General features: G+C 49.7%; 1 protein-coding gene across 1 annotated transcript in view; it reads left to right on the forward strand.

The window, feature by feature from the left end:
* PKP1 (plakophilin 1) overlaps window positions 1-24,905 on the forward strand; it is a 47,202-nt gene that overhangs the window by 9,334 nt on the left and 12,963 nt on the right. The window contains exons 3-6 of the mRNA XM_054290666.1: window positions 10,574-10,995; window positions 20,027-20,171; window positions 22,184-22,391; window positions 23,064-23,241. Coding sequence (XP_054146641.1) covers window positions 10,574-10,995; window positions 20,027-20,171; window positions 22,184-22,391; window positions 23,064-23,241 — 953 coding nt within the window. The remainder of the gene's footprint in view (window positions 1-10,573; window positions 10,996-20,026; window positions 20,172-22,183; window positions 22,392-23,063; window positions 23,242-24,905) is intronic.

Raw genomic sequence — 24,905 nt, forward strand, 5'->3', positions numbered from 1 at the left:
GAAATTCTTCCCTGTGTGAGAGGTGAGGCCTGGGCACAGGTTGCCCAGAGCAGCTGTGGCTGCCCCATGCCTGGAAGTGTCCAAAGTCAGGTTGGACAGGACTTGGAGCAGCCCGGGACAGTGGAAGGTGCCCTGCCCATGGCAGGGTGGAATGAGATGGGCTTTGAGTGTCCTTCCAACCCAAACCATTCTGGCATTCTGGGACTCTGTAATGGGTCAGAGCACAGGTCCCTCCATCCAGGTGTCCTTTCTCTATCCCTAAGACAGTGGTGGAGCCCTGCAGAGGGTCCAGCCATGGTAACCAGGCAGGGTTTTGGTGGCCACTAGAAAAGTGCAACTGAGGCAGTTCCCGAGGTAGAGTTGGAGCATCTGAGCTTCACGACTCAAACAATTGGGATGTTTTGTTTTGATGATATGTTGCTGTTTGCCTATTGCGATTCCTGAATGGAATTTGCTGTGCTTTGTCCAAGCAAAATTGCTCTATTTCAGCCATTCTAAGGGTTTTCAGATGGGTTTTTTGTTAAAGATGGAGGAAGCCAAGGCCTGGCTCTGCTCATGCTGGTAAGGTGCTGCTGCAGCTGCTGCTGCTGGTGTGAGGGTTATTGTTTCCTGTTGTTAGTTCCTGATCTTGTTCCCAATCATTATGGCAGCTGGACAAATGCTGGGTAGGTGGGCATGCCACTGGCTGCTGGGGATCTCAGTCAGCAGTGTTGGTGTTCTGGGGAACAGCTGGAAGGTGGTGATGAAGGTGATAAAGTTCAGGACCTCCATTAGACACAACACTTCAGTCCCTTCAGGCACTCTGGGGATTTAGGCAGCTCTGTCTGTTCTCTGAGAGACTCTTGTGCACTTACTGAGGAGGGAAGGTATTTCTCCAAATTTAAGTGTCATGCAAGTCTTTAATTCTAGATATTTTTGATAAAAGTCTTCAGGATCTGTGTTACTTCAGCAAAAAGAACTGGGACCTGTGAAGGATTCACAGTAAACTTTGTCTTACCTGAGTCTGTCTGAGAATCAGCCATTTAGTTCTGACAAGTTGTCTGACTCCTCCCCTGGCCAACAAAGGCAGAGGTAGGGGCAGTGATTCATCTGCTCCACCTGGGAGATCTGTCAGGTCAGGATGAATCAGCCCCCCTGGATCCCTATCTCTGCCACTGGAGCTGGATGGAGCAGGGAGATGAGTGCACAGGGAGATGACTGCAAGCAGTCCCAGGAGCCACTGGCACTTTGGAACACAAAACCTCAAACCTAAATGTGCTTAAGGAGCTCAACAGACTCCAGACTCCCCAACCACACTGAGCAGCCTCCTCCATTCTGCTTTTTCCAGACAGTATTAAAGGTTCCACACATCCGCCACCAGCCTCCAGCTTGGGATAACTTCAGCTTTTGTCTACAGACCTGTTTGAAGTCTGTGCAGGTTCTGGGCTTCCTAAAAAATGTTTCCTGTTTGTAATTCCTGGGTTGTAAGATGTGAAACAAAAGATAAAGCAAATCTATTTTTGAAGGCAAAGCTGCTGGACTTATTTCCAGCTGGAGCTGGTGCTGTGAATGTGTCTGAAAAGTGGCAAAGTCCTTTGAGGTGCACAGGCAAGCTCAGATACTCCAGGGAAGTGACCCAGTGTAATATTCAGGGGAGTAGCTGCCTCCCAGTCCCCCTGGAGTTAAAAAGGTGCAGTGGGAAATCCATTTCCAGGGTGTTGCTCTGCAGCACCTGTACCTGAGACACTGCAGTGCCCTGATCTAAGGCACTGCCTCAGATGGTGACACTAAACGTGTCCTCTCCCACCCACAGCTCCTAAAAGCTGCTATCCCCGACTTCCTGCTTTTGTCTTGTTTTGTGTCTTCCTGGAAGTGTCAAACTTTTCACTTCTGTGTTTTCTTCCCAGTCTTGTGAGACTGATGTTGAAATATTAGAGTAAGAGAAATGATGGATCTGGATTCTGGATCAGTCAGTTTGGAACAGGCTACCCAGGGCAGTGGTGGAGCCCCCAGCCCCAGTAGTGTTTAACAACTTGTGGATGTGGCTCTTGAGGACATGGGCTAGGGTGAATGTGGCAGTGTTGGGTTAATGATTGGACTCTTTGATCTTAGAGGGCTTTTCTAATTTAATAATTCCATAATTCCTTGTTTCTAACACTTTGGATTAAACTCTCCAATTCACCCATTATTACAAATGACATTTTTTTCTGTTAATTCCCCTTGTGGGCTGCCTCATTTGCAGCATCACTGTCCCCAGTGAGCCCCTTCTCACTGCCAGGGCAAGGAGCACTGAGCCAGTGGGGCCTCTCCAGGAGGCGCTTGGAGGGCAGTGGGTTTGCTCCTGGCTGCAGCATTTCCTTGCCTCATGTGTCAGGGGCTGGCACAGCTTTCAAGGATGGGAATTCCTTTGGGAATCCCTTTGCTCAGATCCACACTGGGATGCAGTAATGGGAGGATCTGTGCCTGCAAACCCCTCTGTGTCAGGGTGATACCTCAACCCAGGTGCTGTGGAGCCTTAGAAACATTTGTCACCCTACTGCCACTGTGAGCTGAGAGTGGCCAGCAGTTCCCAAAGCCCTCCAGCCTCAGGAACTTTGTCCTGGTGTGAGCAACACCTGAGGTCCCACAGGAGGGGCAGTGGTGACCACGATTTACACAGACAAAGCCAGGGGAGGGTTAAGGAGGCTGAACTGAGCACCTAGAGCAGTGCAGTCATGGCAGAAGCCTCAGCATGAGCCACACCCTTGTCTCTGACAGCTCAGTTCGCCCCAGAAATGGAGTCTCTCCAGCAGTGTTGCAAAGCCACTGCCAAATGGGTCCATGGGTTGGAGGGACCTTGGTGCTCACCCCAACTGCAGGTACAGCTTTGGAGAGGCACAACCAAATCCTAAACACATGGAGGGCAGCATGTGGGGTTCCACCAGCAAAGACCTTTGAGGCTCAGTTCCCACCCAGCTCTTGCTGGGTCTGCTGGGTTGGCAGGTCCATTGCTGACAGGGAGTTTGGGCATTCCCAGGTCCCACAGCATGACCAGGATGAGGCAGGACCAGCACAAGGTACAGAGCCTTCCTGGCTCTCCTTGCTGCTGCTTCCACAAGAAGGAAATCCCCCACATGATGTGGATGTGTCCAGTGTGTCCCCCCAGCACTGCCCCCAGCGAGGGCAAACAAACCCTGGATGTGCTGGGGAGGGAATCTCAGATGTGTCCTGTCTCCAGCAGATCCTTATCCCCACAGAGTTGAACTGGGGCTTTCACAGGATCACAGGATCACTGAGGCTGGACAAGACCTCTGAGATCATCCAGTCCAACCTTTGACCCATCACTGAGTGCAGGGTCCTGTCATTTCTTGAACACCTCCAGGGACAGTGACCACACCGCTGCGCTGGGCTGACCACTCCAATGTTTAACAACCATTTCCATGGAGAAATTCCTCCTGATTTCCCACCTGAAACTCCCCTGACACAACCTGGTGCCATTTCCTCTTGTCCTGTCTGTGATCCCTGGGAGCAGAGCCCAACCCTCCCCTGGCTGTCCCCTCCTGTCAGGAGTTGTGCAGAGCCAGAAGGGCCCCCCTGAGCCTCCTTTTCTCCAGGCTGAGCCCCTTTCCCAGCTCCCTCATCCACTCCAGTCCCTTCCACAGCTCCCTTCCCTTACCTGGACAAGCTCCAGCCCCTCAGTTTCTCTCTTCCAGGGGAGGCCCAGGTGTTACTTTAACAATGGTTCTAGGAGCAGCCATGCTCCCAGACCAAGGAATATTTGGCTGGTCTGGTGGTACTGGATTAAAGCAATTATCTGTAGTAATTACATCCATTATGGCACTAATGAGAAACACACACCAGTGATCCCTCTGCACCAGAGACTGTAGGAATATTTATAACCAAAACTCTTCTGTGGGACGAAGTGCCAGAGCTTTCTCTCTGAAAAGCATTACCTGAACAAGAGGTGGTCGCTGTTGTCCCTGCCTGCCTTTGCCTCTTTGGACAAAACCTCTCATTGTCAGTGGGAGCTTTGTTCCATAAGGATTTCAGATCAAAATTTGTTGTCTGTTGTGACAATGCATCCAAGCTTAAAAGAACCCCAAAAGAGAGTGGTTTGGATAATCTTGCCAGAGAAAACAAAGACTTGGAGTCACTGCACATCATTGCTTGGTCAGAGCTGAGTGTCCCTGGGAGGTTTGCATGAGGCTTTAGGCTTTGGAGCAGCAGGTTGGACACTGCCTTCCTTGGCCAGAACAAACAGAACCAGCAAGACCTAAATCTCAGCTGAATGAGAAAAAAGAGATGAAAAATCATAGGGAAAGGCAGCTCCTGGGAGAGGTGGGAAGGAGCATTTCAGAAATAGATAAACAATGTATTTGCTGGTTTTGCAATTTTTCTCCCTGCCATGGAGGGAGCAGCACTCAGAGGGTTTCGCAAGGAGCGTGAGGAGCTCTCCCCACCCAGCACTCAGGGTGGGACCTGCTCAGGTTGCATCTCCTGTGCTTTGCCCTCCAGCCTGGGAGAAACCTGCTCCTGACGTGTTTATACGGAGCCCTCACTTCTCTGTCTGCAGCTCTAGAAACAAACAAATTGCAAGGGAAAAAAATCCAGGCAGGTAATGAACTGATGGCGTCCTCAGATGCGGAATCAGAACCACCCAGTTCTCTGGGAGGGCTCTGACGTGGGAAGGCAGAGCTGGATCCGGGTGCCATTCCTGGGCTGGTGCACCTTGCTCTGTGCTTCTCTTCTCTGGAAACTAGGGGGAGGACAGAGACTTCTCCTGCCAAGCAAAAGGGTTTATGGAAGAAAAAAAAACAGAAAAGGATTTGTGGCTGATGGCTGGGGAAATGCCATTTTGACTTTCTCTCTAGAACCACTTTTATTGCAGCTGAAATAAGAGGTTAAAGATGTTTATTTACCTGTTTCATGTTGGGTATTCCAGTTGTTGTTCCAAGAACATACTGCAGGCTGAGAACTGGAGATCCACAAATGCTCATTAATCTGAAGGGAGATCTGTGCTGCTGCCAGGGAGGGAAGCACTTCCTGGGCCTGCCAGGAGCAGCTGAGCCACCAGTGCTCATCTCCAGTGCCTTTCCTCCCTCCCTGCTTTCCCTGTCTGACTGTGAATGAACTCCCAAGGCCTGGCCTCACACAGACACACTCATTTCACAGTGGGGAGGAGAAGTTCACACTAAAATTCAGAATGTCAGGTGGCCTGGCTGCACCTGAGCATCCTCCTGCATCCTAAAGCCTAAAGACAGGGACTGCCAGGGCCTGATGGAATGGCTGGAATCAGAATCACAGGATCACAGGGTCACAGAAAGGTTTGGATTGGAAGGGACTCTCGAGATCATCTCATTCCCCCCATGCCATAGGCAGAGACACCTTCCAGTATCCCAGGTTGCTCCAAGCCCTAGCCAACCTGGCCTTGGGCACTTCCAGGGATGGGACATCCACAGCTTCTCTGGGCACCCTGTGCCACCTGTGCCAGGACCTCCCCACCTTCACAGGGAAGAATTTCTCCCCAAAATCCCATCTAATGCTGCCCTCTGGCAGTTTGAAGCCTTTCCCCTTGTCTTGTCACTCCAGTTACTGATGAAACATCCCTCTCTATGTTCCTGTAGCCCCTTCAGATCCTGGAAGGTGCTGTGAGGTCTCCACACAACCTTCTTTTCTCCACGCTGAGCATTGCCAGCTGTCCCAACCTGTCTCCAATGGGGAATTGCTCCAGTCCCCTTATCAGCTTGGTGGGTTCCTCTGGGCTTGCTCCAGCAGTTCCATGTCCTCATGATGGGAGCACCAGAACTGTGCAGAGTATTCCAGATGGGGTGTCACAAGAGCAGAGTAGATGGGAGAGTTCTCTCCCTCCCTGCAGCCCACACTGGGGGATGAGCCTAGGACATGGATGACTTTTCTGGGCTGCTCCTTGGCAATCCAAGGAGTTGTGTGATGGAAGGGGACACCGTCCAAGCTGTCCCGACTTCTCAGCTCCTGTGGGGAGAAGCCTCAGTGACACCCTGAACCCTTCAAAATGCTTCCCAGATCCTGCAGTGCACAGGGAATCATTGCCTTCTGTCTCCACCCCACTGTGAGGGACTTCCTGGTGTTTCCCAGCATTTCCCCAGACTCCTGAAGGGCAGAGGGGTGGATGGCGCACCATGCACACACCTGTGGGCAGTGGGCAGATGCAATTCACAGCATTGGGAAATCTGGGCACTGATGAGGTCTGAAGGCCAGAGATTGATTCTTTCCTTTCACTGCTGCTCTTCAGCACAGGGAGAGCTCCCTGCACCCAGAGTAGCATCAGCAGAAGTTGGGAGCTGTTGTCTGGTAGCTCTTAAAACCACAGACTTTGTGACACCTTTGCTCTCAGAGATGGCATCTCTGCAGACACAGAGTGCTCCCCTTCTTCCTCGCTGGGTGTCCTGTCTCACTGATGGCTGCAGGAATTCCATTTTCTTGGCCACATTTGCTCCAGTGCTAGAAGTGACAGTCCCTGACTTAGCTGGGTCAGAATTCAACACAGGGATTTCGATTTTAGTGTGGGGAAGCTTTGCCAGGACCAGGAAGGGATCAGGTCAGCCCCGGTGCTGCAGGGATTCACAGGCTCAAGGTCTGAGGTCCATTGGAGCTGGCAGGAGAATCCTCATTGATCTGGAGCCGTTGGATCAGGCTCCTTCTGCAAAAAGGAATTCTGAGATACCAATTAGGTCCGTGCCACTTGAAAGAGATTAAAATGGGCTCAGCCAAGCATCTGGTAGAATCAGCAATAAAAGTCCTGGACTGCCTTTGGTAATGAGCTTCACATCACAAGGGAACGATTTTCCCATGAGTTTGCAAAAGGCTCCCCCGCCCTGCTGGGACCTGCTCGGACTTGCAGCCAGGGCTCCTGTGTTGCAGAGAGGTGTCTTTGCAAACAGCTTCACCCGTCTCGGGGCTGCCAAGGGGGAGGACAACGCTATGGCCACTCTAAAACCCAGCAGGAAATCGAGAACCTGTGATTGTGTCTCAGTAAACAGAGACTCCCCCCTCCCCTCAGTGAGTGCACTGCAGAGCAAATCCAGCTTTAGATAAACAAAGTTCCTCTTCCAGGCTTCCTCAGCTGGTTTCAGCAGATGCCCAGGGGCTCCACAGCTCTGCCAAGCTTCTGACAGCCCTGCAGAATAATCCCAGCTCAAACTGACTCATAAAGAAAACCAGCAGGGCTCACATCTGACAAGCTGCTCTCTGTCCTGTGGCTGCTGCCAGCGGCTCCACTGAGCAAAAAGTCCACCCTGCACCTTCCCACTGCAGCCCTGTCCATCCCTCACTGTCCCCAGGGTTTCTGAACCCAGGAAAATAAATTGAAATGAGGATGACATCAGGAAATATATGGTAGATCATGACTTCATGGAAGGTCACTTCGCTGTTGCTGTGTGTGTGCTGCGTCCCAAGCAATGGGATCAGAGAGCCTGTGTAGGTGGTGATCCTGGATTTATCCTGGGCAGCAGAGGGCTTGTCCCACTGCCAGAGAGCCCCCAAGACTCATCACATTCTACTGTGATGTGGCTCTTCTTTCCACCTGCAACCTGTCCTTCCCAACCCCTCTGCAGGAAGCTCCAAACCTGCCCCTGCCCCACTCAGCACCAGGTTTGTTCTGTGTCCTCTGGAGAAGGCACAGAGAGAAGCTGCTCCCCTTTTGTCCCCTTGCAGCACTTCACCTGTTTAGATGCACATCTGAAAGTCTGAAAACTACTCAAATAATAGGGATTTGGGCATCAGCAGAGCTGGACTAAAGGGCTTAGTCCCACCCAGGTGGTGCCAGGGAAGGGTTTCAGCCGTTACCTCTGCAGCTCTCTGGGACACGGCCAAGAGGATTCCCTGCATTCCTGAAGATCAGTTTGTTAATGGAAATATTTAGCTTAATTAATTAACATAATGACAATTCTGCAGAGTGTTGGAGGCAGGAATGATGCTGAGTGTGCTGGGGCTGGGATGGAGTTAGGGCAGAGCTGAGGGACTCCAGGGTGAGCCAGCAGAGGATTCCATTTCTCCATCACAGAGTGTTTCTAGGTTAGGAAATATGGAATTTTTTTTTTCAGTGACATGAACTATTACACCAGACACAGGCTTTTCACAATTCCAAGGAAATGATTAGGAGCCAGTGTTGACTTTTCTCTCCCAGCCAAAGGGACCCTTGAGTGGCCGTTGCAGGAAGCAGCACCCAAAGTGACGCTGCTCAGAGTTGGATGAGAAAAAACCACTTTGATCCAACAGGAGACCATGGAGGAGCTTTCCCAGGATAATCAAAGGGACATGGGGAAGGTCGTTTTATTCCTTAGTTCTTTTTATCCCTGTTTGCTGTATATCTTGGAGATCTCCTTGCCAGACTGCTGAGGGGATGCAGAGCACAAACTCAGCATCAAGGGGCAAACAGCTCTAAAACAATTTCTTTTCCTTTCTTGAGTACACACCTGAATGAGTTGTCTCTCATTTGGGCATAACCCTGCAGGCTCCCACAAGGCAACACTGACATCCCAAAGGTTTAACATGGCAGAAGATTGAATTCAATCCTGGTGTGGCAAACTTGATGCAAATCTGGAAGACTTCTGATGAAGGCATTTTGAACTGACAGCAGGGCAGCTAAAGCCATCTTTTTGTTTTGCTAATTGTAGATGGTTTATTTTACCATCTTTTATCCTTTCTTTTTTTATTTCCTGTCTTAGTCATCTCAGTTTTTATTGCTTATTGCCCATTGTTCCCAGAGCATCCCATTATCTGAGCAGATACTACACGCCTTGTAACTCATAAGCTGATATTCATTGTCTCCACTTGTTTCTTGGCTCAAGAAACAAGATTCAAGAATCCCTTCTTACTCATTTTTCATTCTAATAGATGGCATGGAGAAGAAAGGAGCACAAGGAAATTAAAAGTAAGTGCAGGGACTGCTGGAAGGCTCCATGATGGTGAGAGATATGCAGTGAGGTCCTGTAGTTACAGGGTGGGTTAGACCCTGTGTGTTGGGAATAAAGCACTTTCTCTATTGCCAGCTTTCAGCTTTCAGTTCTAATTAAAGCTCCTGGATGCCACATCCTGGTCCCTCAGTGTCCCTGGTACCCAGGTGGGGTTTGGCTCCTTGGTAAGGGCTGCAGGTTGGATAACCTCTCTCAGGGGTCTCTGTGGTCCTGGCTGACCCTGAGATGTGTCAGAGTCTCTTTTCCCAGCCTGGCAACCGAACAAGGAGTCAGGATTCTTCTGCTCTGGTTTTCAAGGTTGTTTATTTTCTGTTATCGGTAACATTCTTTCCCTGGCCTGCTGAGGTCCGTTCAGCAGGTCAGTCAGTGGCACACTGCCTGCCTTCGGGGTGGTGTTGTGTTTTTATACTAAAAACTACCTGTACTTTATTTACAATTATTTTCCAATACCTAGCACCTATGTTAGACAGTGTATTCTTACTCTAATCCAATCCAGAAGTACCACCATCACCCAGAAGATGGAGGCTAGGAAGAAGGAGAAAGAAGGACAAGGCACACCCAAATTCCTCCATCTTGGGACCCCGAGTCCCATTCTAAAAACCCCCAAATTCTACTTTTCACCCTGTGACAAACTAACTATCATTCTACTTAAACTTTCGTGGCTTGTAAGTCCTCATACAAGGTTGGTAATTTTTTCTGTGGGTCAAAATCAAAGGCACAGGGGTCTTGAGCTCTGTGCCAAGGTCTCTGAGCCCCCTGGCAGGGGCTTGAGCCCTCCAGGGCAGCCAGAGGGATGTCCTGGATTCCAACAAACCTCCCATCAATTTTGGGCACGAAAAGGCTTGGGAGGCCCAGGAAAGCAGTAACAGGCAGCCAGGTGGGCCTGGCTGTGCCCAGCTCAGCCTGACGCCGTGTTTGTGTTTGGCAGCTGTGATAAATGCCAATCACTTGTTTATAAAATTTTAAAAGTTTAATAGTAATAAAATGGTTATAAAATAATAGTAACACAATTAGAGTAAGAACAATTTGGACAAATTGAATGAGGACAATATGAGACAATAAATACAAAGAGTTACGGATGTCCGGATACCTTTTTCTGGGCAGCACGAGCCTGAAAAAGGACACCCATTAACAAAGAATTAACCCTTAAAAGCAATGGCCTGTTGCATATTCATACACTTCATACATGATGCATAAATTCTTTTCAAAAACAGGATTCTGTCTGGTCATCATCACCTTCTTCCTTCGAATCCTAACAGTGCCTTCAAGGCGGGAAGAAGTTCATTTCTTCTGATAAGAGGGCAATGAATTCTTTTTCTCTGAAAGATTCAGGTGTCCTGTGGCTGCTATCTCGCAGCGAGTCCTTTCTTTAAAAAAAATATCCTACATAGCATAGTTTCTATTTTAACATTTTTTATAACCTAAAACTACATTGCACACAGTACTTAAGAGCATTAATACAGCATTACTTTCTAACACAATACATACAATATATGCATGTATCCATGTGCTCAGATGAACTGCGCCACAGTCTAAGGAGCACTGACCAGACAAACAGTGAAGATACTATATAGCATTTTAAAGAAGGAATTTTGCAAAACTGTATCTTTGATTCATCTTAAAATCATAATATCACAAAACACATGCATTTCTCACACTAGCTCTACAACGGGACGCTGAAGCGGGACGTGGAGAACCGGCGCTACAGCTCGTACAGCCAGATGGAGGGCTGGGCCAGCCGGGCCCACAGCAAGGCGCTGTGCAGCCCCCGGGCCGGCAGCGATTACTGCTTCGTGCAGAACATCAAGAGCAGCCGCAGCGAGCCCGACCTCTACTGCGAGCCGCCCCGCGGCACCCTGCGCAAGGCGCACGGCGGCGGCCGCGCCGAGCACAAGGCCACCCTCAACCGCCAGAGCATCTACAGCAGCTGCAGCACCCAGCAGGGAACCAGCAGGACCAGCAAAAAGGTGCCAGCGCGGGCCCTGTCCTGCCCCTCGAGCAACAAGCCCGACGTGGTCTATGCCCAGCCCGTGATGAGCTGCAAGCAGGACGGGGTCTATGGACAGGCCCAGTCCAGCTCCAAGTAAGTGCTCTTGTTATACATAAGAAGCTTGACTAGGCCAATATATCCAAGTAAGTCCTCTTGTTATGAATAAGAAGCTTGACTAGGCCAATATATCCAAGTAAGTGCTCTTGTTATAAATAAGAAGCTTGACTAGGCCAATATATCCAAGTAAGTCCTCTTGTTATAAATAAGAAGCTTGACTAGGCCAATATTCAAGCAGCAATCAATTTATTAATTAATATGGTAAAGTATGAGCAATACAGCGCTGGGTACAGTTCCCTCCAGCTGCACACCAATAGTTGAGGCTTACAGGTATTTACAGGGATACTCATAAAGTTTCTCAGCAGTTTCTATTCCAATTTTTACTCATCAGCAGTTTCTATTCAATTTTTACGTCACAATTCTATACAATATTGTGATTTAGTATTTCTCAGGATGTATCCCAAAAGGAGCATCCCCAGGTGGTGCTGGTCCGGTTCCTGAAAGAAGAATCCCATCTGGTGAGGTCCAGCTCCCCAGATGTGAGTCCACCTTTTAATTACAAGGACTACAAATCTCCTAAGAGTGATGTCCAGCTTCCCTTGGTTGAAACCATAAATCCTTGAGCTGATGTTCATCTTCCTTTCTCAAGCTGTTTTTCTCTGTTTTGTTAAGGTGTGAGATAAGCATATTTCCTTTATATATATTCCAAAGCTATAATTTCAAGGATACAAGCAATATTCTAAAATTATACTTCAAAAGAGTATGATTGCAGAACTCTTTAAGGATTAACTACAAGCAAATGCAACATCCTTAACACTTTAATTCCAATGCTCCTAAATCAACTCAGGTTAATTGCAAACAAAAGATAGGTTCCAAGGCCTTCTTCCATGCTTTACTTTCTTCAGTTATTATTAGAATTCTCAACTATCCCACTGTTGGTCTCCACACATATCACAGTCACAAATACATACCTGACACCAAACACAGCTTTGTATTTCACACTCTGACCCTGAGGGAGCCTGGGCAGTGCTGGGAGCTCTGCCCACCAGAGCCGGGCACCGGAGCTGCTGCAGAGCCCTCAGCAGCACATCCTGCAGCTAAGTGGGTCAGATGAGTCACTCTTCAGGGCTTTATTGCATTTCCTGGGCTGTGGAGGGGAACTGCTCAGTGCAGATGTCTCTGCTGTAGCTCTGTGATATTGGGCAACACAATCCCTCAGTGTCTGTGGTGGCATTAACCCACAATGATATGAGGATGGGGAGGTGAAGAGCAGAAGGCCTGGTGTGCAGTCATGGTGTCTGTCCTGGCTGTCTTATTGCTTCAGCCTGGCAGAAAACTTACCCAAAAAAACCTGTCTTGGAAGAAGTCATTTCCTGAGGGTCTGACTCAGAGCAGAGCTGAGAGCCTGCTAAGCAGTTATGTTTCCCTCTCTTCTCTCCACCCAGCCTCTGCTCCATTTGCCCAAAAGGTCTGATTTTGGTTCCAGAAAAAAAACTGAGTCATAAATTGAAATAAATATCCTAAGTGGAATAATCTGACTAAGCAGGAAAGAGGAGCCAGTGGAAGCTGCTCAATTCTTTCCTGTCCAGAGCATCCAGTCCCATTTGGGATAGGAAATATATAAGGGTGGAGGATAGCCCATCATGTTTGAGCATCAGATCCCTTCTTGTAGATGTTGCCTACAAGCACAGGGTGTGTAAATCCCAGCAGTGAGCTCAGACCCTCCCAAGGCTGTACCTGTGAATGCAGCAGAGTTCCCACTGGCAATCACCTGGTTTGGGGGGTGACTGAGCACTGCCCCAATGCCCTGTGCTACCTCCAGCTCTGGAGCACCAACCATGTCCTGCTGCAGTCTTGGGGGAGACTTGATCTGCACAAACCATAGTCTTGGAGGCCTTGGAAGACCATGGTTTGCGTGGTTTGAACTGCAAAACATTGCAGTGAAAGCTGGAGAAGGAGGGGCTGCAGCTTCCACAAGAGTTCCCAGGGTTACTGCACTTCCTGTGCTCATCACCATCACACAGGACTTGCTCTGCACCAGCCCAGAAGCTCTCACACCTCCCTGACAGGGGGAATTTTGTCACACAAACAGTAAAAGCTCCCAGACTCATTCCTGGTAGTCCCTGGTCCCAAGGAGAAATTTCCCACTGCAGGATGTGTGTGAGACTGTTTAAAAGGGCTCATAGACTTTGTCAGAACTCCCAGCAAAGGTCTAAAACTGTTGAGTTGTTGCCCCAAGGAATGATGGAGATACTGAGAAAATCCCCTTCCCTTTCAGCAGCATAAGCTACACTGTGCCCTTTTCCACATCTGAATGTCCCAGGTTACTCTGGCTAAGCCTCCCTGCTTTGGGATTGAGTAGGAGGGTATGTCCCAGAGCATGGATGCCAAGAAACATCACTACCCCATTAGAAAGTTATCATGAGCCCTTGGCTCATGTGCCCAGTTCTCCATGTTTGACACATGCCAAATTAGCCCTGGCCAGCCCAGAGCACTGGTAGCCTTGTTTTGCTGCTGTCAGCAGCTCTGTAAATCCTCTGGAACAGGATCCAGAGATGTTACACAAACTGGAAGTGATCTGTTCTAGGGAATTTCTCACTGAGGAGCAGAAAAGTGTAGTGGGAAGGATGGCAGAATGCCTGAACTCAGGGCTGCAGCTGCCTTCTCCTAGGGAGGACACAGCTTTGGAGCAAAAGCCCTGGCAGGCTCTGGCCAAAGCCACGGTCAGGGCTTGCTCATGGCTTTGGAGAGGTTACTTGGAGACTGATGGCATTTTCTGAGAGGAGAGCTGCTGTTTTGAGAGGGATCCTCTCCAGCTCTGGTTGCCCTTGGTTAGGGAGTGGCTCCATTTACACACTCCTGGCTTGGGGCACGGCTCATCTGGCAGAACTGGTTCTGCTGTGGAAACCTCAGGCTCCAAGTTGGGCTCCAAGCTGTGGGCTCAGCTGGGGCTGTGTCCCCTGGGTGAATCTGATGTGGCTGTGGCACAGCCCCTGCTCTGCCTGAAGCTCTGCAGAGCTGGGCTGGTGCAGGGGGCACTGGTACAGGAGTTGTGTTCAGAGGGGAGGAGGTTGTCCTTAAAGCTGTGGAGACATACAAAGTTGTCCTTTTTGGAAAAATTATTCTTTTGGATGACTCTTAGACCTCACAAGTGTCTTGCAGGGCAATGTTGGCCTTGCTCTCAGAGTGCTCTTGTTGGGGAGGGGCTTCTGAGGTGGGTCAGGAATATGTCTGGACTCTCCTTGCTATTGTGTCTGGGCTGCTGTGTCTGGAGGATTCTCCGCCTAGAGATTTCAATCTTCCCTTGGCTCCCCTGATGTTGAGTAAGGAGAGCTTTGCTTGCAGGTACCCCATTATTGACCTCCCCATGCAGGGACAGGGGTCAGCTGGGTCACAGCTGCTGCCAGTTCCCAGTCTGGGGCTCTGTCCTTCCATTCTGGTCATTTTCCAGGTGCAGTTTGTGCTTCTCTGATGTGGAGAATTCTGTGTTCAGTTTTTGTGCTGTAGATCTCCTGGTTTGGGATCTGTTGGATGTCTTGTCTGCAGGTTCGCCAATAACCTGCAAGAGCTAGGGAAGGGCTGGATGCTTTTCATGCTTTCTGAGGTGATCCATGGGGTGATTTCCATTGCAGTGGGACCTGTGCTCCACTGGGTCTGTCTGTGACACAAAACTCTGTAATGCCCATGGACTGGCTCCAGAGTGGTGCTTCTCAGTCATCCTCTGCTGTGGATCTGGTCTCCCTGGATGGGTCACTGAGTGTTCTCAGGTGGCAACAGTGGTGTGCAGGTATCAAAATTCTGAGTGTGCAATAACTGTCAAACTGTCTGTGCTAAGCAGTCCCTCTGCATTTGGTGACAAAGTTGTTTAATTTCCACAACTGGTCTTGATTGTGTGATTGCTGCCATTTATTGAACTGGGTTTGGCTGTATGAGACAGGGAAGAGCTGATAACTGATAACAGCTGATAACTGATATCTCTCAGAGTCCTCCCTCTTACAGCAGCAACTCTGACCACAGCCCCTTTCTTCCAGCTGCCTGCTGAGCAGTGTAACACTGAACTCTTTGTCAGGAAAAGCCATTCTATGATTCCCTTATAAACTAAATCATGACACAGGGGTTGACTCACCCCTTGCTGTTGGCCCTGGTGATGAAATCTGAGTTTTGCAAAGTTTGCCAGATCAGGAGGTTGAACACTATTTAAAACTCCTCATGCAGTTTATTCTCTTCCACCAGCCCCAGTCATGATCCTGCCTCAGTGAGCAGAGAGGGACCTTCTCATGTCTGTTCCATTTCTTTCATAAAAAATTTCTTCACAGAAGGGGTTGTTTAACATTGGAAGGGGCTGCCCAGGGAGGTGGGGGAGTCCCCATCACTAGAGGTGCCAAGGAACACCTTGGATGTGGCACTGAGTGCTCTGGGCTGTGTGACAAGGTGATGATTGGCCACAGGTGGACCCGATGGTCTCAGAGATCTTTTCCATCCTCAGTGATTCCGGGATTCCAGACATACTTCTCTTCACTCAGAGACTTGAGCCTTGGTAATCATTATGTCATATCTGGATCAACATTTCCAAGCTCAGCATCTCTGGCCTGGGATCAGACATTCAGGGTGTTCCAGTGGCTCCTGCCCAAAGGCTGCTCTCAATGAGCAGCACTCACATTTTGCCAAAATGCTGCTCTCTCGATTCTGGTAGAGTTGGAGGAATTTTCTTGGTTCCAGGACTCCCTGTTCTCCACAGAACCCTTCCCCTTCCTGATCTCTTGTGACATCCCCCAGAGCTGCAGTACTTCACCCTAGAAGCTGCAGCACTGCAGTGATTTCAGCAGCTGGTGGAGACCACCCAGATCTGCCCACTGGGAACCATTTCCTCTGCTGGGTGGCACTTGCAGCATGCTCCAGGTGACAGGGCAGCACCCTGAGCAGGCAGCTTTTGGCTAAATTACATGTTGCAGTGTTATTGATGTTATTGATACTATTTATGCCCACTCAGGATAAAAGTTTCTACATCCTGCTTGGTCATCAGGGAGCTGTGGTAAGAAGCAGTAACAAACAATGGGATGTTTAATTCTCCTGGGAAATTTGGAATCTTTGTGCCCCTCCAACTGGAACCCGAGGTGCAAGAAATCTGTGTCCACCAGGGACTGACATAGTATTAGCTCTGCTTAGAGCTGTTGTGCTTTGTGCTCCAGGGGCCTCATGGCACAAACAGGGCAAGGCGGTGGCCGTGGTGTCAGTGACCCTGCAGTGGTCTCAGCTGGTCACAGCACTGCAGGAGATGCCTCTCTCTGAGCTGAGGTGCCAGTGCCAGTGGGGCTGAATTCAGAGACAGGTCCCTGAGTTACCCCCTAACAAACCAACACCTCTTGCTGTTCTCAGGGAAGCCCAGATGTCTGAGCTGGATACATGGCTGAGAGCCCAGACTCATCCCACCCCTGGAGAAGGGGGTTTCTCCTTTGGGAGCATGGAATGGGGAGCTGGGTGTCTGCAGACACCCTGGCTGAGGTTTGCTGATCTGGATCAGGAGTCTTTAATGGGCACCTGCAAACCCACACTTACCTTTGGCCCCACTGGGAGATGTGGATGCTCTTCCCTTTGGAGTCCTCTGAGTGTGGAGGAGACTGAAACGCCTCATTAGAGACCATGTGAGTGTCTGTCCAGGCACCTGGGGATCCAGAGCATCTCAGAGTTGCTCTGGCAGAGGTCTTGGATGCCTCAGCTGGCAGCTGTGCAGGGGGCAGTATAGACTGTGACAACCCTCTGGGATTTCTTGGTGCCACATTTGGCTCTGGTGACACCGACCTGGCCCTGGCTGAGCTGCTGCAGCCTCTGTGCTGTGCCTGAAGCTCAGGGACACTGTGTCCCCAACAGCCATTCATTCCCTCCTGAGCTCAGCTTCTCAGGCAGTACTGCAAACAGAGGGAAGGACAGGAGTTGTTGAAAGAGGAAAGGTGCTGAGGGTGGTTTCTGATCTATCTCTTGTCTTTTGGGATAATTAAAACTGATCAATATCAAAACATTAATTCTTCAGGGCTAAGCCAGGCAGTGAGAGCAAAACCGAGTACAATGAAAGGCACCTTCATTTTGGTTTGTTTTTATTTGGGATAGAATGCTGGGATGTGCTGAGCACTGCTTTGAGTCTCTACTCTGATTTTATTAATGAACAATGGAACTTGTTAATTCCTCTTCTCTTGGGAGCTGTAACCATAACAAGGAGGACAGAAACTTCGATGGGAATTAACACAAAACAATCTGCTCATGAAAGGTGAGGGAAATTGCCTTTCTCTTCAGTATTGCCTTTCTCTTCTGATCCTCTTCAGTATTTGTTTGCCTTCCATTCCAGAATCTGATCTTCTTTGTCTCCATTGAATAATTTCTAGCTGAGGTCTCTTCCTAGTCTGCTTCTTTCTTGTGGAAGAACAATCTTTGGAGCTCTTCCTACCAGTCACATTGCCCAGGCTGGAGATGGCTCAGTCCAAGAGTTTGTCTCGAAGCAGGTTGTTGTTCCCACAGTATGCATCTGGCTGGGAATATCCCTGACTGGCTGAGGAACAATCTCCCCTTTGCTGGACTTTGCCAGGGTGATTTTATTCTCAGGTAGGAGAAATCCCTGCTGCTTCCTGGGCAGTGTGACTGAGCCTGACTGCTGAGCTGCTGTGAATTTCTGCTGAGGACACAGCAGGGAAAAGGGCACCTTCCCCATTTTCTCCCACAGAACTGCACCTGCATCCCAGTTTTTCCCAGCTGAAGGAGGGTTTGTCCCTCTATGGAGTGGATGTGAAGAAAATTGCCTTCCTTGAGCAGCTGGATCAAGAGGACATCCTTCTGTCTCAGAAAAAGTGCATTTGATTCAATAATTATAAAGCAAAATAGATCACTATGATTACATGGCCACTGACCTGGTATTTTTACCAATCTGCCTCTCTTCCCATACCTCCAGTCCAGGTCCCAGTTCCCAAAGGAGAAGCCCCTCCCTGGTTCAGGATCCATCAGTTCTCAGCTCAATTGTCTCAGGAGCATGAAAAAAAACTGAGAAAAAATCACATCCTGGATCCAACCCAAGGGTTTCTGGGGCTCCATAATTTCTAGTTTACTTAGTCTTTCCAGTTTTGTCTCTCCTTGTTGCAAGTTTAGTGGAAGTTCCTTGGTGCCAGGTTTTGGTAGAGGTTCAAACTGATGGAAAGTCTTATGAAGAAGTGGTGTTTTATTGCAGTGTAGAAATAAAAGTGGAATGAGGTTTACCCAGTCTTAGACATGGAATGCTTCAGGTCCATCCCCAGACTGTTGTCTTTCATTCCTGCATACCAAGAGAGGCAGAGGTGTCTCCAGAGGGCAGGGCTTCCTTTCCTAGGAAAAATGTCCAAGACACAAAGGCAAGGTGGTTTTTGAAAACACTGAATTCTTTCCACTGACTCCACAGGTGCTTGATTGAGTGATGCAAGCTGAATGTAACTTTATGCCAGTGAGACCAGAGTCCTTCATGCTGCCTTTTGTGTGAAATTCCCTGTGGAATTGTGCATATTATTCCCTGCTCTGTGCTGTGTGGAGGGGAGCCCTTAGATTCATAAGGAGAAATGTTTTATCTCATTGTAAGTGCTGCTGGTGGTGACCACATGTCATTTATTCTTTACATTGCTTTGGCACATTCAAAGCAACTCTGTCCATCCCATGCCTGGAAGTGCTACTGTCTTGTGGTGAAATTTAACACTTCAAATGTAATGGGTTCATTTAAAGAACTTATTAAAAATCACTGTTCTGTTGGTCTGTGGCATTGTCTGAAGCTGAGCAGCCCCTCTACAGAGTCACTCCTGGTATGACATGTAGCAAAAATGTGTATAATTAAATGTGGTTCAATCAGGGAGTGATTTCCTGACCTCCAGGTGAAACTCCCCATCAGTCCCCGGGAACATCATCAGCCAGGCACAGCCACGACTTCACTGACCTGGGAAAGCCCTCACACTTCTGGATTCCATCCACTGCTAATGAAGCCTTTCTCATTTGTATCCTGTCACTGCTGACAGAAAACCAAGCAGGAGTTTGGGTTTTACTCAGTCCTCAGTCCCGGACTTTGCAAATTAATGCAGCCACCACTGCCATGAGCTGAGATCCCCATGCAGCCTGTGCAGGATTCAGCTGCAAGGGTGCTGAGAGGAGACAGGAACCTTCAATGACAATAATTTCTATAACTGGAAGCACAGACAGGCTTTGCTGTTCAGACCCCCCTGAAAGTTTGGACCCTTTTCTAATTCTGTGTTAAAACACCACAGACGGTACTGAATAACAAGCCAAAAAGAGCAGGACCTTCAGGTTTCTAAACAAGTGGGAGAACCTCCAGATGTTTGTATTTCTCCCAAGATTCCAGTGTTGCCACAAGCCAGAGGAATTCATATCCTTCCTCTTGAGTTGCAGGCACATTCTTTACCTCTAACAGGGATGATGACAGTGGTCAGCTTTTATAAGAGCTTGGAGCCAGCCAGAGTGAACATCCCCTGGGAGCAGGATGTCTCAGAGCTATTATTAGCATCTCATAAACTGCCTATTTGTCCATCCCATCACTCCAGAGAGGCCTTTTCCTGAGGGATCTGCTTGAGCTTCCCAAGACCATCAACTGCACTCACATTTCTGCTTGCATCACCTCTCACATCAAAGAATCCCATGCTGTGAGAAAACCACCTGCCTGTGTTACCTTGTCCTCATCACCTGGTGGATGGTTTCACTCCTGTCCACTCACTCCTTTATTTGGGGAACAGTGAACTGGCTCTCTGCTCTTTAAACTTCCACTTTGGGCATGATCAGACATCCACCACCTCAACCCAGCTTTCATTTTCTGTCTCCTTTGCTTGTGGATAGACTGGATCTGTAATTTATTACCCTTAGTGCTCTTCACTGTGTGTTTTCCATCTTTTACCATCTCTTTTTTTGAGACAGAGAGATGCACTGGAAGTGCACTGTGTGGTCTGTGTTGCAGTGTGATAATATTTTATTTTTGATTCCTTCCCAATAACTCCCAGTGCTGACATAGCTGTCAGGGCTGAGCACTCACCCAGTTCTGTATTTCTCTTTGACACAGGATCTGTGGTGATGAGATTGATGCTGGCACCATGACCATCCAGAAGGCCATCCAGCTCCTGTGCTCCTCTGATGACAAGTACCAAGCCATGGGGGCTTACTACCTGCAGCACACCTGCTTCCAGGATGAGTCTGCCAAGCAGGAGGTGAGCAGACTCCTCCAGTGCCACACTGGGGCTGATGGCACAAGAGAGGGATGGGGCTGGTTTCCTTAGTGCCAAGGACCCATAGGTTCCCTTGGTTTTCATGAGGGTGCTTTGTGCCTCTTTAGTCAGGCCCAGGTATTAATTAAGTAGATTTTTCAGCTATTGATGGCCATTTTCTCACAACAGCAGTTGGTCAGGATTTAATGCCTGGAATAGTTTCTGGGTAGCAGGGAGACTGTTCCTGTTGTCACCATGAACTGCTCTGGCAGAGGGTGATGGGGCTTGACAGTGTGGAAGCTGCCATCCAGTGTCCTCTCCTGGGGGCAACTGCACCCAGTTCCACATCAGTCTTGCACCAATTCCACATCAATCTTGCACCAATTCCACATCAATCTTTCACTATCTCGGAGCTGCAGAGTCAGAGCCAGATAAAAGCTGCTTTAAATCCCACTGTGAACTTTGCTGGGCATTGGCCAGTGACCCTGCAGCCCTTTGCCAGCCTTTTCCACAGCCCTTTTCCAGACTATTTCAGCCACCTGAGACAATGGGCTAATTAGTGACCATGTACAAAGATAATTTTGCACATCCATACTGCTGCCTGCCCCATCCTGGAGTGTCCAAGGCAGGTTGGGCAGCTCTTGGAGCACCCTGGGATAGTGGAAGGTGTCCCTGCCCCTGACAGGGAGTGGGACAGGATGTTTTAAGGTTCTTTCCCACCCAAATCCCTCCATGATTCTGTGATACCTGACCACAGAGAAACCCTTCTTATAGCACAGGTTATTTTTCTGATGATCTTACTCATCAATTCCTTTGCCAACATGCAGCAAAGGAGGCAGACTGAGGATGGATCTGCTGTGGCAAGGACGTCACCAGAGTTTATCCCCACCCTGGATTTACTGACATGCCAACCCTTTAGAAGTGGCTTTCCCTGTGCTGGCACAGCAGTGGAGCTGGAAGCACTCCCCGGTGTGGGGCTGTGCCCCTGTGCCCTGGCGGTGCCTGGATGAGTGCAGGTGCCCAGCCCACGTTCAGGTGCCCCATTGTGGGCTGGCCACACCCTTTGTTACCGTTGCAAGCCCTCTCTGAGCGCTGGGCCGTGCCATCCTTCCCAGGAGGATGTGCCAGAGCAGGTCGGTGACTCATCCCAGCTCACGCTTGTTTTCCTTCCCTCCCAAAGGCGCTCGCTCATTGTCCATTGTCATCAGGCTCGGCCGAGGGTGTTTGTGGCAGGACGGGCTCCGGGCGGGATCCGCTGCAGAGCACATCCCGCAGCGGGAGCGCTCAGCGTTCGGAGAGCTCAGCTGCAGGAGCCGCCCTCAGAGCTCCGTGTGCGGGGTCCTGCGGGGCTGGGCTCCCTCCACTGCCTGCGCTGACCTCGAGGGTGGTGACACCGGCCGTGACCGTCCCTCTGAGCTCAGCCTGTGATCTCGGGCTGCAGATAAATGACCACAGCATGTCATTAGATGGTTATAAATGGCCTCTGCTCATAGGCAAGGCAGCATTTCCACTCGGTGCAGACTGTGGAGGTGGGTGAAAGTTTGCAGGAGCCCATTTCCATCAGCAAACGGCTCTGTCCATGGCCATTATTCACAGACAGCCACTCCTGCAGTTTGAGCTTTTGGCTCCAACCTCCAGCCCAGGAGCTCTGTGCTAGTGACCCATAGCCTGAACGAGACTTGTCATCTCTGTCCCTCATTCCCTGGCAGCTCTGCCTCTTCAGCTCCCCCAGGATGGGCTGTCTGACCCCTGGCACTGCTGGGGCACTTCTGGGTGTCCCTGTCCCAGCAGTGTCCTGTGCTCTCTGCTGATGGCCTGTGTCTGTTGTGGTGCTGTACTCATGTCCCATGTCTGTCCCATGTCTGTCCCATGTCTCTCCTGGTGCCCCATGCTCATGTCCCATGTCTGTCCCATGTCTCTCCTGGTACCCCATACTCACATCCCATGTCTGTCCCGTGTCTCTCCCGGTGCTCCATGCTCATGTCCCGTGTCTGTCCCGTGTCTGTCCTGTCCAGGTCTATCGGCTGGGGGGCATTGCCAAGCTCGTGGAGCTGCTCCGCAGCCAGAACCAGAACGTGCAGCGGGCGGCAGCCGGCGCCCTCCGGAACCTGGTGTTCAAGAACCCCACCAACAAGATCGAAACCCGGCGGCAGAATGGGATCAGGGAGTGTGTGAGCCTCCTCCGCAGGACAGGGAACACTGAAATCCAGAAACAGCTCACAGGTACCCTGAGCCTGCTCAGCCATGAGGTTCCCCTTGCCTGGGGTCTGCAGTCCTGGTGCTTCCCTAGCACAGAGGGGGATCTTCTGTTCCTCTTGCACCAAAGTGGGACCTAGATCAGAAAGCAGAGGAGGTCCTGACCCTTCCATGTTCCTCACTTCCTCAGTGCCTGTTGGGGAAGCACCTGCCCCAGGTCCCCTCCCAGTTATGGTCACCCTGCCATTCCCACACCTCCCTGCACTCTGGCCCCTGTGCTGTTCCCAGGAATGGCTGAGGGAGATGCCAACCCCAGTAGGGTTGGCTGGGTTCTCTCCTTGGTGCCTCACCTTTGCCTGAGGAGTTATGGGAGTTTTTTGGTGCCGGTCACCCTCAACTCTGTCCCAAGTTTTATGTGCAAGCCTTTCTTTCCCTGGAGAGATGCTGTCCCCTGCAACCTAATAGCAATAAACAGCAATTTTGGGAGGAGGAAGGATGCTTAAATGCCCACCTCCATGTGGACCCATCCTGCCTGTCTCCCATAGGGGTGAACAGGGACTGAGGTTTCAGTCAGCCACTGCACCCTCAGCTCAGAGTGGTGAAGGGAAGAAGGATTTTGGTGCTGGAATCACCCTGAGCTAAACAAAGTTCCTAATGCCCTGACCTTGTGCTTGAGCTTGTGTCCCACATCCTTCCTAGGACTGCTCTGGAACCTCTCTTCCACTGATGAACTAAAAGAAGAGTTGATACAGGAGGCTCTGCCTGTGCTGACAGACTGTGTTATCATCCCTTTCTCGGGCTGGTCTGATGGCAGCTGCAACAGGACACGAGAAATTATCGACCCAGAAGTGTTCTTCAATGCCACAGGGTGTTTGAGGTGAGTCACCAGGCAGGGACTGACTGTAGCTTGTGTCTGTGGGCAAAAGCTAAAGCCATCTAAATCCTCTTACAATGAGCTGAATTCATGCTCATTACAATTGCGTTACGAAAAGTTCTCCTTGAGAAAGTTTTCTTGAATAAGAGATGGTGCAGAAAAAATTTGCATGTAGAATACTTTTCTAGTAGCTTTTGATTTTAATAATTTTGTTCTTACTGAGTCTCTTCTCAGAAAAAAATGGAAGCTGTTTTGTGTACTAAGGAAACCCATCACCATCAGTGTTTAGCTCAGACCAGGAAACTGGACAGACTTTGCCTTCAGAGTTTTGAGGCTTTCAGAGAAAACAAACTGATTTAGGATTTAGGTGACAAAAAGACAGAATTCTCTATGTGGAGAAAACAAGCATCTTCCCACTTCTTTTGATAACTGTTTTAGTGCAGTACAGGACTTTTTCTGGCTCATTTCATCTGGAGACTCAGCTACGAAACAGGAGGTGCAGACTGAGCCCAGAGTAGTTTATTTTGTTCACGGGAAACCAGAGTCCTTTTGTAGAGGATCTTCGCCCTGACTTGCTGTTTCTCCTACTTTCCTCCTCCACTTGGATATGAGCTCCTTGTCTCAATGGGAACAAGTGGGGCAGAAAACCTGCCCTGTATAATGAGGTGCTTTCATCAAGGGAAGCTCTCCCCGAGGGAGGCAGCGCCGGCCGCGCCCTTCCCAGACATGCAGCTCGCAGGAGCTGGAGCTGCTTATGAAACGAGAGGCTGATCATGGCAGGGCCTTTGGAGACCTGATACCATCAGCTTCTGTGGCTGGGAACCGTGTCTGGGAGATAGGGAGTGCTGCTCCCTCCTTGCCTGTCCTGGAAGGCAGCTCCCCGAGCAGCTGCAGCTCGGGATGTGTGGGTTACAGTGGGTATGAGCTGCTCTGCTTTAAAGCCATCCCAGCCTACAACATCATAAAATATCCCATTAAAATGAGGGAAAGACAATGGCAACAGCTTGTAAAAATCTTGTGGAGTTTAACTAGAGGTAGGCTCTACCTCCTGAAAATGATCCAGCCTGTGGCAGCAGTGCCCAACATCCCAAGGAAGACTGGCAGCTGCAGGTCAGCAAGGGAGCTCCAGAGGCCTGAGGGAGCAGGACTGGGGAGCAGGGAGAGTGAGGGAAGTTGGGGTTGGATCCAGAGCCCCTGCTCCTAGGGCTGAGCCAGGACTACTCTGAGTCACTGCCCTGCCACATCAGAACACAGGGATGAGAACAGCCCTGGGTTTGCCCTGGGCCCGAGCCATTGCTGCTCAAGCATTTCTGGATTGCAGATGAATCCATGTTAATGAGGAGGCTGCAAATCACAGTGAACATCAGATCCAGTTCTGGAACGCCTGCAGTGAATATCTCACAACCACTGCCAGCCTCTCTTTGTTTTTCATTTGCAAGCTGTAAGGCAATAAAATAGGGAAAAAGAAAAACCAGAGCAAAACAACAAAACCCATATCCTGTTACTGGAAAAACTCCCCTGTCCTGACAACTGCCAGTGTCCAAGAACCCATTTCGACCTCACAGATGGGTCAGTCCCTCTGGCAAGAGCCATTGCTGCTCTCCAGCATTTCCAGCACATTTCCCACACAGACATTGCTGCTGACCCTGGGTAGGTCTGTGCTTACA

This window comes from Melozone crissalis, unplaced genomic scaffold, assembly GCF_028551555.1.
Source record: "Melozone crissalis strain CALT ecotype California unplaced genomic scaffold, PUWL_Pcris_2 ptg000086l_1, whole genome shotgun sequence".
In the NCBI taxonomy this organism is placed as follows: Eukaryota; Metazoa; Chordata; class Aves; order Passeriformes; family Passerellidae; genus Melozone; species Melozone crissalis.